The 13,162-nt window shown below is 35.3% G+C and overlaps 1 protein-coding gene across 4 annotated transcripts in view; it reads right to left on the bottom strand.

Annotated features, from left to right (window-relative positions):
- Positions 1 to 5,048: 5,048 nt before the first annotated feature.
- DMD (dystrophin) overlaps positions 5,049 to 13,162 on the bottom strand; it is an 870,543-nt gene continuing 862,429 nt past the window's right edge. For 2 of the 4 annotated variants that reach the window (XM_053455059.1, XM_053455062.1), the window contains 3 exons: positions 11,540 to 11,632; positions 8,286 to 8,317; positions 5,049 to 5,759 (listed from right to left, as the gene is read on the bottom strand). In XM_053455059.1, the coding sequence (XP_053311034.1) occupies positions 5,748 to 5,759; positions 8,286 to 8,317; positions 11,540 to 11,632 (137 nt within the window). In that variant the 3' untranslated portion in view covers positions 5,049 to 5,747. The remainder of the gene's footprint in view (positions 5,760 to 8,285; positions 8,318 to 11,539; positions 11,633 to 13,162) is intronic. The other 2 variants (XM_053455060.1, XM_053455061.1) reach the window with 1 other exon arrangement.

Raw genomic sequence — 13,162 nt, 5'->3', positions numbered from 1 at the left:
GGTAGTATCAATTTTTCTTATAAATGTACATGCACATTAAAAGGGAAAACAAAGTTGCATTGAACTACAACCAAAAGATCAGAACCGGACATTTCTTATAAGTAACATAATTGCGTGCTTTATTGATATACAGAGTAAAGCATCATATAATACAATAGTAAGGCATATTTTTGGTGAACTTGATATGTTGTGAAAATGCAGGAACAAAACAAACATTTATATAAAAATAATTAGTAACATTTTTCAGTGTCGTTAACACTATTTATCAGGATGGCCCAATTAATAAAAACAGATACAGGATAATGATATGACATGCCATAAAATGGCAATGTAATGAATTATACTGCTTATGTTTTAAACTGTAATACTCTGTGGTTAAAAACAGTAAGATCGTTTCCAAATAACACCCAAAACAACAATAAAGCTCTTTTTTCTTTAATTTCTAAATATAGAAATATATATTTGAAAAGAAAAAAAACTCACTCCAAAATTAATGTGTAAAAGATAAACAAAAAAGACAAAAATAAGAGGAAACAAACCGTGCAAATTCCTTTTAGATTAAAAAAAATAAGTCACACACGCACACAAACATCTGTCATGAAGTCTTGATGGGAGCTTGGTTAAAAGACCTTGGGAGAACGAGAGGTGATTCTTTTCAAAAGTAAAGCTTTTAATATACTTATAATAATACAAAAAGAGTAAATTAAATTTGAAGGAACATCAAGGCAGCCACATAAGCTCTGAAACAAAAAACTCATTATATACCTTCTGCTACAATGTACTGTAAATTGAAATGTTAAAATGGGTCACCCATTATGATGTTAATTATACTACACTAGGTAAAGGATATATACGTGAACCTTCACTTACAGATCCAATGTACCAATAGCCAATTTAAAGCTTGAGGTTATCTCAACGGGTAACTGCTAATTAGAAAAAGAAAGAATCCCATCGTTGATAAGATCAGTAGGCTTAGGAAGTGAATGTGCTGTGATCCTTCAGAGCATTTTTAAAATCTAGTCCTCCTCCTAGGTAGGTGGTGACACTATCACGTCATGTCTATTGGAATTTAAAACCAGAGCACCTAAGGTCTTGAGACTTTAAATAAAGCATGGTAGTATCTGATTATACAGAAAGTAGTCCATGGCATACAAGTTTATTAAGGCAATGGTCTGGTATATTGAACCAATTATTAGCTGATGTTCTACCTCAATTAACTGTCCAGACCACTGGTGGTAATCCATGGGCAAGCTTCCTACACAGGACACCTATGTGATGTGCCATGCATGTAACATAACATATCTGCATGTGTAGTGTTTTAGTTAAATAGTTAATATTATAACATAATAGGAACTATTCTTGGCTTTGGCAATCCAGCAATTATTATTTAGGCCTATTATTAAAACTGAATTATTAATTACATGTTACTATTTTTAGCCATTCAACGGGGACATTTCATAAAAAGATGTTTAATAAATCCTTGATCAGGTAACGGGTACATTTGAAATTTAGTAGTTTAATGCCAAAACTCCATGCACTACGTGAGCATAGCTTTCTCCAAAAGTGCAGTCCCATGGAATCAAGTGAACAAAAGTCGGTCAAAAACGGAGAAAAGCTTTAAAAGTAATATGTTCAATACAGATGCATGGATGTGCAACATGTACACATTTATTTCTGGTCTGTTCCCTTGTTAATCTTGCTTACACCAAATCGTATGGATTAAGAACAATCCAAAAAAGTTTGGGACCATCCATTGTGAGCAGCAATCAGAAGCCTTCATACCACGTCGTACTCTTGAATATTATTTACTTGCTTCAAATTGTACATTCACTGCTTAAACACTTAGTAAGAAATGGCCATAAAGTGACCTAAATTGCTCTCTTGGTCATATCCCTATATATATTCACTTAACGTTCTCGATGCATATCAGGTTACGTACCTCCTATATGCTGAACTTTTAGCTCTCTGACATCACATATGCTTTGTAAGGCCCACTCTTCTTGTAGAAAAGTGCAATATAGCAATATCAACTGCAATACTTAACAATGACCGACATCGGTTCACACTGGCATGAGACTGTACTTTTAAGAGTAGTTACAGTGGCGTCTGGTTTACAGGGGAAGTGTAATGCCCATTCATACGATGGATAACGTGGCAAAGATGTCACCTATCCTACTCAGGGACACCACAAAACCAAAGTGAGGTAGGTGTAACATGGCACCCCATGATTGATGATGTTTACACAAAAACACAAGAGCCCAGTAGGACCCAATGAGTAACTGCCAGAGGTAAAATGTTTCCTTTCCCATCAATAGCTATCTTACTAATAGGGTATGTATGATAAAGTCAGCCATCCTTTCCAGCAAGACTCATTTAGATTCTGTCCTGTCACACTGACCCTTCTGACAGGTAGTAATGAGCACCTGACCACTGCTGTCAAAATGCCACCTAGTCATCCTGCGGCTTAGCACTGATTGAGATGGAAGGATGACATTTTATGCTAAGTATGGGTCTGTGAACTGTTTAAGGTAAAACACTCAGTTGTAGTTTTTGTACCCTGTTTCCAAAGTGTTGACACGACGAGATGCAGCCGATCTAAACTATGTTATGAAGCCGAGAACACATTTGGTGAAAATGGATTTTGCTGATTGCTTTTTACTGGAGAGCCATCATTTCCAGGAAGTCTGTTAAAGCAATTCACTCCCCAATAGCATCTCTTTTCACATGACATGACAAAATAAGTAAATAGCTACAATTTTTTGGTTTGCAATAGCAGCAATCAACTACCGTCAGTATAAAGGGGAATCGATGCTCCTGGCAATTAGTTGAATAGTCACTTCCATTGCCAGAACTGGAAGTCTGGTACTGCAGGTGTATCTCACAGTAAGCGACCTTCCTTTTACCAACATTATCTAATTATAAGTGCCACTGCGATCAATGACATGGGCTCAAAAGTATTATTCCTAAAATGTCACATATCTCAGGACACAGAAACAAAACCAGTAGGCAAGATTTCATTTTTCACTTAGAAAAGAATAAACTACTGGTCATAGTCAGGTCAGGGGTTTCTAAAGCCACGGTGACAGGGCAAGGAGGACAGAAGGTTTTCTGAATATTCTAATTTTCCAGGTATGGCTGCATTTATTTAATACAGAATACTGCAACAAAAAAAAAACAACAAAAAAACCTCCCAGAACGGAGGTTCTTTAAAATCATTAGTCCTGGGGAACTGACCTTACAGGATCAGTAGTTCACCATGTGGATGGCCAATGGTCTTGTATGCATATAAGACGACAAGTAAAAAAAAAAAAAAAAAAAAAAAAAAAAAAAAAAAAAAAAAAAAAAAAAAAGGGTGCTTGGTAAAAACCCTAGAAAAAGATCTTTTTTTAATAACTTGCCCTTTTAAGTGTTTCTGTGCTGGACTGCTCACCAATGCTCTAATCTCTGACACATGATGTCTCTATAACCAAATTTCAGTAATTAGCTTGAACCGTTTAGTTACACTACCTGTGCGAAACCATTATTAACATTCTTAAAATCTGCTTGCCTCAGTACTTTCAGCATGGGTTATAAACCTAAAAAAGTGTAACCTAAAAATGTCTTAAAAAATATGATATATTATAATTATATTTCAGGGTGCTAGACTATTAAGGAACAATAAAAGCTTGATAAAATTTGTTAGCCCATTTTATTATTGCTTACATTTAAATGAAATAAAACTACAAATCCCCAAAACAATATTTTTATTTTATGTATTTGTAGTTTATTTTAGTCTTGGTCAAATTATAAAAATAAGGTATTTGAATTGACTTTTTGTGGAGAATAGAAGCTTTTCTTCTGTCTACATTTATAACATCTAAACCAAAAAATGTCACTTATAACTTGAAACATACTAAGTAACAGTCATCTGCTGCAAGACACATTAAGTTTTGAAAAATGGTCATTCACACCAGGACAGAAGTTGTGAAATAAACCACAACCTAAATGAGTCTTTCAGTACCGAAAGCTGTTGGTGGGGAGCCCAGAACCTTAGAATCATTTCAGAAGCTTAGGTCTTTATATTATAAGATGACATCTCTATTATAGATGTTTCATATCGATATAAAATGAATACTTGTAAGCAACATATCTGCGTTACAATAATTCTTAACAGTGCACATGGATTCAAACTTCAATAATTTCATAGACCATTTTTAGCCACCACCACAAAAAAAAAAGACTTTCATATTGCACTAGTCAGGGCATTCAAAATAAAAAAATGCTATTAATACACTTACAGTCGCCTTGCAAAAAAGCTAGAGAATACCTCCAAAACCAAAACAGTATTCCTGTTGTGTTATGAACAGGGCTCCTTTCTGCTTTTTGTGAGCTGTGCATATGAAACGTAATGAGCATATCCGTGGGGTTAACCCACATCACCTTGGATGGGGAAGGGAGTGGGGTAGAACCTGGATGGAAGTGTACGTGGACAAGCACTGTTCCTCCCGCACCGACCTAGTAATCCGCTTTGATTTCCAGAGCCTCCGAGTGAAATCCGAGATTTCCCGGGCAGTGGATGATCAGTATTGAGGATAAGCTTGGGAGGCCTCAATGGCCTAGTGTACAAAATGCACTGGTCATTTTTTTTAGTGTTGAAATTCTGATTACTCTAAAAGCAGTCTAATTCTCTAAATTATTGGATCAGCAGCTAAAATACTATTATGGTTTGGAGGTATAAACGTATAAATGCGTGTGTGTTAGTGCACATTTGTGTTTAAGCCCAGTATTAACCTAGTTTCCATAATGCCAAATAATAACATTTGTTTGGGAGTTAAAATGAACATGGGACATGCAAATGGCAACAAATAATAGATGGAAAAACAAAGCAGGATAAATCCCGTGAAACACATGTTTTTTACATCATCACATTGATACAACATGAAGTAAAAGAATAAAGCTGCATCAGCCTATACATCACTGATCCCATAGTCTACAGCACCTTGAGTGGCAATAGACGCTGCAGAAAGGCCTAGAACATACACGCGGGCTTTGCATCCAGACTGGTTCCCTTTTACTTTTCAATACATCCAAGTAAGTCGTCGGCAGAGAGAGCGTTAATTGTAGTCATCTGTAGGTTATTTGGTGCTATAAGTGGTGTTTTCAGATACACAAGAAAAATGACACAAAACATGTATATATTGTTGTTTTACAGATACAAAGCCAAAGTGGTCTTAAAGTCAATGTGCTGCCTTTTTTTTTCTATTATTTTTCCAAATGTTTTTTTTTTTTTATAAACAAGTTTTGTTATATAAAGCACACTTTAGTTTACAATCTTTTTTTTTTTTTTTTTTTGATTTGTTACCGATATAAATTTTTCTTAAAACAACCCAAAATTTTCCTCCATAAAAAGAAATGGCAAGTTTTATTATTATTATTTAAGCTATCAAGACTTTACATATAGTTCTGTTGTTTTTTTTGAATTTTGTACAATTGCATAGACATTAAAAACCTGCCATTGTTACCAAAACAATAACAGACTTAAGAAACTAGTTAAATCTACAGTATTGTACCACTACCCTTCACAAAAATAGATATTTTCTTGTAAACTCTTACAGTCTAAACCCCTTTTGTTGTACGAAGTTAATTATATAAAAACACATGCGGTGTGTGGGTTCAACGTTGTCATTCTATCACCTCGTCGTCGGTCATAACCATAACCAAAGTTTCCATCGCTCTTCCCAAGTCATCAGCCATGTGGAAAAGATTTCCTACATGGTTTCCTGAAAAAAAATAAAAATAAGATGAGTTTACTATTTTTTTTTTTAACTGCTTTATTTAATTTCCAAGGCAGAAGCTGGAATTGTGTTGGAATCTGCAATTCGATGCCATCATTTCTTTCTCCTTCCTTACATGCTGTGCAAGATCATGTACATCTTCCGAGATTAAAAACCATTCTCCAGGCAAGAAAATTGAAATCTATTTTTATAGAAATGTTCCGTTTTTAATATTGTTACCTATGGATTTCAATTATTTTGCCAAGGGGAAGACAATATAGCACAGGTAAAAAGGTCATGGTAAAATCAACCAGTTAGTTTCATTATATATTAGGTGGTACGTAAACTAGGAAGCATAACGGTGAGGTTACAATAGCATGGCGAAGGGGTAAGCGCACAAGATGGCCAACTAGACTTCACAGATGGGTGCCTGGTGATAATGGAGTGGCAATCTATGCTATAGTGCTGGCTGAGCATCACAAGAGTTCATTTATCCATGCTTGAGATACTGGGTAAAAAGTGGAACAATGTTCTACATGATGCTACCAATTGAAAAGAATAGGGACAGAGCATGCAAAACACATTAGTGCATCAGCAACTTCTAACATTTGTTTTAACGCTAGAAAATACAGGATTAAGGGTCTATCCATCAATCTGTCTAAATGGGAAAACAGCAGTAGAAACTGTATCGATGGAAGAAGAAAAACAAATATTTATAATGCTGGGCAGGGAGCCACTGAAGAACATTTCTTGAAGATTACATGTCCTTGATTGAGACAATTGTTGGATAAACCAAATACACTGGTAAAAAATATTAAAAATACAAAACCAAAAAGCAGCAAAGGTGATTTTGGTTCCTCGGCAATACATGAAGACACGGTGAATTAATATAATTATATATAATAACGGAACCTTAATTATATAAGAGCATAACTGAAAATGAGGCATGGGATAAAGTGTGAAAATACATACATTTAAAATAAAATATATGCCTGGAATGTTTTTCCTAATTGAGTTACACAACAAAAACATATTTAAAAAGGTGTCAGAATGTTGCACAATATTACACATTAAATATACATAAGACAAACAATCCAAATAATTACGTAAAACAACATTCACAAGCAATGATGGTGTGAAAATATGAAGGCAGCATATGAAACGTATACGCTTTTCTTCACCTTACAGAGGAAAATGTTACTTCTGTGAAAACTAAGACATCTCAACTTGCTACTGAGCCCTTAAATTATAAGAGTTCACAGAGTACCAGACAGTCCTGTCCGCTATGTGTAAGATGCACAGGTTTGTATTGTATATTTATACCCCATCAAAAGAATGATCAACAAATAAAGGATTAATGGGGAAGCCCTGATTTCAAGGCAAACCACTTCTAGCATTTAACTGAATATTGTGTACTGATCTCGCCCAAGTACAATGATGGGACGTATCTGTTCCATCATTGCTGTGGCTCTCTACATATAATGCAACGTTAAAAGGTCTAGACTGTAAGCTCCTTTGACTAGAGCTCTCCTTACAGTTTGTTACTGTAATGTTATATTGTTATGCACTATTTGTTATTTTCTGTTTACACGCTGTAAAGTGCTGTGAAATATGACGCGCTATAAATAATAAATAAATAATAAAAGGGAAAAAAAAAAAAAATTTGTATAACAATGCTAACTTATATATAACTAAACACCAAATATGGACATCGACATAATGATGTAATGCTTACAGAAATAGTTAGTAATGATCAGACAGTCACGGCAAACCACAGAAGATCCTTTTCACAGTAGACAGAATGCAAATGTTAATAGCAAATGGACTTCATACCTCTCAACACTATTTAATTACTTTCACACGCCGCTACTGATCTGGAAAAGCTAGTGTGTGCAGCTAAAGATCACTTGTAAAAGACGCTAAAGTCAGAGGACATTCAAATTGTGTGTATATGTACAGTATGTACAGTATGTGTCTGTGTGTGTATATGTACAGTGCGTGTCTGTGTGTGTATATGTACAGTGCGTGTCTGTGTGTGTATATGTACAGTGCGTGTCTGTGTGTGTATATGTACAGTGCGTGTCTGTGTGTGTATATGTACAGTGCGTGTGTATGTACAGTGCGTTTGAAAATAAAGCTCCAAACAACTTTGTATTCTCTACAAAAAGCTTCAAACTGCAGCTGTACAAACCTTCTTACACAGAAAAGAAAAAAAAAACAACAAGTAAAGGTATTACTTGAGAACAACCTAAAATTGATATCAACAGACATGGCCAAATGATGTAGGGTATAATGACCGTGTCTAAATGAATTCTAATTTATTCTGGGCAAAATAAGCGCATAAACACTGAAGCCTTCCCAGAAGTTTGTCATTGTCCTGCTAACGGTTGAGAGGTACTAAATGTTGGCATGTTAAAGCACGTTTGTTAAATGCACTCGGCTAAAGAGACCGGTAGCTGCAAAAACGCCAGGCACAGAATGTGAGATGTGAAACACACAGGCTGGATGGCAGCGAGCCCAGATCTCACTAACCTCTCTCATTTGCTTTCCAGGGACATTCCTTCCTTTGGAATTGTGAAAAAGAAGAAGATGGTGAGGAAATAAAACAAAGGAAAGAAAGAGAAACATAAATATCAAAGCTTAGCCTTAAAAAATAAAGTATATGTGCACAAATGTGATTTCATTTGTAAGAAGTAACACAACGGATACACAGACAGAGAATTCTGGGCAACTCGAAGAGTGATCTAGAACGTCCAGAAGTGATGTACCAACTGTTAAAATTAGCAGTTTAATTTGCTTTGTTCCCATAAGGTAATTAGTCTTTTACTATTATTCTATTCCTGTAAAGATGTCGATATTTTAGCCAACCCAGCTAAATCACTACTATACATAGATGTTTGGCAGACCCGTACTATATTTACAACAGAACTTGTTTGGTTAAATCTGTCTTCAAATTTGTTTCTGTTATTTTTCTACTTGGATAATAAAACACAGAAAATATATTATATTCTCCCCAAAACACCTTGATAGCTTGTTTTGAAACAGCCGGTGACACACTTAATCAGTAAATTGATCTGTATCCATTATTGATGCTTTTCTATCTAGCGGGAACTCCAATGCTATTCTATGGAGACTATGGAGATTTTCTAAATACACATTCTACCCAACGCTACGAGAACCACAATCTAACTAAATATTTTTTTTTACATTTATGAGACCAACACTAGACTGGTGGGCCGATGGCCATGGCTGCAAATTGGAGGATATACACAAGATTAAAAGAAAAATATGTGCAAGAACCATGAATGACTTCATAACGTAGAAACCTTACAAAGCCTATATAGTTTTCTTATTTCTCTCAGCCAATCCAAACATGTTTTGTCTATATATTTTAGTTAGATTTAAGTTAAGCCATTTTTTTTGCTACACCTTTTGTGGCTTTCTATACTGGAGCCAATAAAATTACTTACAAAATAGAAAGATGGTGATTGTAGAATTGGCTGGGTACTTTAACTTTTCAATTTTCAACTATCCTACCAAGATCGTTTTTGTGTTCTTTTCATCAGTTACTGATTATAAAGCATGTACCATGCCATGTAGATATATAAACATTTTTGGGGAACTATTTTAAGTCTTAATGTGCCTTTTGTGGCAAACTCTGTATATGACTATTCAAGCTCAGCTCCTTACAGCTAGAACATAGAAAGGAGAAACATAATGGGAGGAGGAAGAACCCTACAAAGTTGGTCTAGACGGAAGGGAACGGGTTTAAGAACATAACAGATTAGTTTCAAAGGACAAGATTCAGTAACAGAATTTCATCAAACAGAAACATTATTGTGTTCACATAAAACCTATTTTTGAACAGTGCTATTTCTTTAGCACATACGGTGACATCATATGTTCACAACCTTCTGTAGCACCTCAATGCCGAGAGAAGAAGTGGCACTGAGATATATTACTCTGCTCTGTGCAATTTGCTGTTTCCAAAGTAAAATCCTTTCAGCAAACAGCCAAACTTAATAATGGTCTTCCTTAAGAAAAGAAATTAAGTTTTGCAGGAAGAATTCTTCACAAAGAATTAGGTGGACATTATGCATGGACACTTTCTGCCGGGGATAGACAATGGGCATTGCAAGTTTTATGTTAAGCCTAAGAGATTTATTTATGCCCACACTTTATGAGCAAACATTTTGTTCCATGGCTTTTTTTTGGGCTGTCAGCGTTAAATAAATGATTGTGGTGGTATTTAATCACATATTTCTCCTGAACAAAAGACCTCTGGCTTTGACATCTGTTTTGATTTAGCACAACAGCTGCAAGAGTCAGCTGTAACAGATGTGAATTTGCTGTGTGCAGTAAAGCTCCAGGACCTTGCATGGGAGAGTACGAGAAGGAAAAGACAAAGGGGAGAAGAGGACAGGAATAACAATGTCCTTGCATTAATTCACAAAGTAGCATCTCAGGATGTGGAAAATAATCACAAAATATCGAATACAATGTATCTGAAGTCCAAGTAACTGGACCAAACCAATGTTAAAGATCTGCTGTATAAATACAGAATGCGATGGGGCTATTAGTATTATGAGTGAGTATGAGTGGTTTAGTGCCATCTTTAAACTAAAACGACTTGCCCAGTGAGGTGGGACTCAAACAGAATGCGAAGAACTCTGGGATATAGTTGCTATTGATGAACAGATTGAGTGAGGGACATGCCTGTACTCATTTCTAACCCTTTCTAAACACTAAATATAGTTTTGAACAAATATTTTTATTCAAATGGAAAAAAAAACATATTTGAATTTCCCTTAACAAATAAAAAGGTCTGAAATCAGGCCATATTGTTCTTCAACGGGACCACACTAAATTTGGGCTTCGCTGTGAGACCACTAAAATGTAATATTAAGATGATAAATGTTATACTTATATTTATAAATGTCAACGCTTTGATAGAAGCATATTCTAGTTATGCTGCGCCAAAGTAAACCATCACTGATATTTACAGCAGACATTCACATTTGCCTGCTAATGATGGTCATGTTATGAATGAGAAAGATCAAGATCAATTTCTTAGCAGAAGAAAGACATGTGAGAAGAGCTTGGGAAGATTAAGCAATCCATTTGCAATTATGAATATAAAATTTACAGATCAGATTTTTTTTGCTATTGATAGATATAAAGAAAGCAAATGTGCAGAAATAATAAGAATAAAGTGCAAATTAGCCTTTATACCGCTCTGTGAACACAAAGTTCAAGGTGTGTCTAAGGCGTAACAGCTCTTGCAGTGATTTGACCGGCATATGATCACAGTGTTAACATGTTGATTAATCAATGAAATTCCTTATGCCATAAATCATTTCCCACTGCCAAATTGACTTTAGAGTGAGGCTGAGCTCACATTCATTCATTCAATCTCAGACAAAAAGAGAGCTGAATTAAATGTTAATGTCTTTCGCAAAGAGACAATTTCTGATCACAATATTGGATATGTGAATTATTATCAATGTCTTCTAACAAAAGAACTGCCACCTCAACCATTCTTCTAATTGCCGCAAAATATAGTAGGAAAATAACATGGAAATGATGCAGCAGACATGGGAGAGTAAACCAGTATGAAATTAAATATATTTGCACACAAAAATATGCTTGTCAATAAGTATACTGTATAACGAATATCACCTAATAAAACATATTCCTACATATACCTTCCATGAGTACATTTAAAAAGCAATATCATTTTGCATTTTCTCACATATAATTTAGTTTCTTGCCCGTCTTTTTTTTACCTCTTGCTGTTGGAAAGGAATTGTTAAGTTGCTCCATGACTTCTTCTAGACCTGTGCTTGTGTCATGTGGAGGGCTGAGAAGATCATCCTCACCTGAAAGATAATAAAAATGCATAACTATCTCACTTATGTGGTAATAACTACATACAACAAAAGGACTAACTGGAAAAAGTGACTTTGCCAAGCAGCTCTCTTCCATTATTATTTTTTTTTATATTATATATAACATACAAACAACAGGTGGAAAAAAAGTCTTTAAGATAAACAGTAAATGGCTAGAACGCCTGTTTGTTATTTAAAAAAAACATGAACATACTATATTATATATATATATATGCTATGGGTTAGAACATTTACATGAATGATGCCTAATACAAAATAAAAAAAATAATATATATGTGTATATATGCTTCATATCATATTATAAAAATGGTATCCTTGTTTTACCCCATTTAAGAGATATATTTAATTGAAGTACCTAGAATGAGAATTACCAGCATCTTATATTAATAACTCTCAGTCTGATTAAGCATGCAATCTGGATGGCTGAGTACAGGAAAATTTGTCTCTGAAGTAGTTTATTTAATCAGTGCTTTAATTTAGGTGAAGGTTTCGGTCGGCTTAGAACAATTTGTAAACATTGTGTTACGTCTCTGTCTTAATGGGGACAAATCAATGGTAGTATCAAGGACTTTCTCACGTTTAAGGAACGTTTCCTTCATTTGCCCTAGTCACTCCCGGCAGATTAATAAGTAACATGTCCCAGACACATAACTCGTTTTGCAAAGATATTTCTTGGCAGTCTTTCAGCATAAGAGGTTACCTTGTTGTCATTATGACATGCAAGGCCTGCTAGGACGCTGTGACCCCTTGAGTCGGAGGCACCTAGTCTTGCTAAAAACAACATCTTTTCAAATCTAGTCTGCTGTATGTATACATGCAACTCCATGCAAAAGTCAATTATTTGTTAGTCTATGAAGCATTCATCATATTCCTTCAAGCTTAGCAGGGTGTTGACATGACTTATAAGCTACCGGTGCAATTTCAGGTTTAGGAACCGGAACAAAGAGCGAAGGACCTAGGCAACTGCTGTGCAGGTTTTCCATAAGAATTGGTGGTCTCGGTGTCTCTGCACTTCCAACCTGAAAGCTGGATTTTCTATCATTTCTACGTTCTAATCAATGTTCATATGGATACATTGCTACAGTTGTTGCCTTTATACCTCCCCTTATGCGGTCACTGCTCAGATAAATGATCCTAGTCAGTCAGGAAAGGAGGGCTTGTCTGCAAAACAAGCCACCCAACAGTTGGTTTCCATTGCCATAAGGCCGCAAACATTGGCATCAAGCATTTCTTATTCAAATGATATATGTTGTCAGCTAATGTATACTGTCAGTTTTAAAACCAATGTAACATTAATGAAGGAATACTGTATATAATGTTACAAAAAAGCTTCCTTATAACAGTACAGATCTTGCCTCTTCACATATGGGTTCCAGAAATTACCGTATTGGCTCGGATATAGGCCGCCCCCGTATATAGGCCGCCCCCTAAAAGTTTGGTGCTTTTTTAAAGAAAAAGTTTTTTTCTTTAAAAAAGCACCAAAAGACATGCTGCCACTCT

Source organism: Spea bombifrons, chromosome 2, assembly GCF_027358695.1.
Source record: "Spea bombifrons isolate aSpeBom1 chromosome 2, aSpeBom1.2.pri, whole genome shotgun sequence".
NCBI classification, from domain to species: domain Eukaryota; kingdom Metazoa; phylum Chordata; class Amphibia; order Anura; family Pelobatidae; genus Spea; species Spea bombifrons.
Note: the sequence above shows the minus strand (reverse complement) of the source record. Positions and strands in the feature narration are given on the sequence as shown.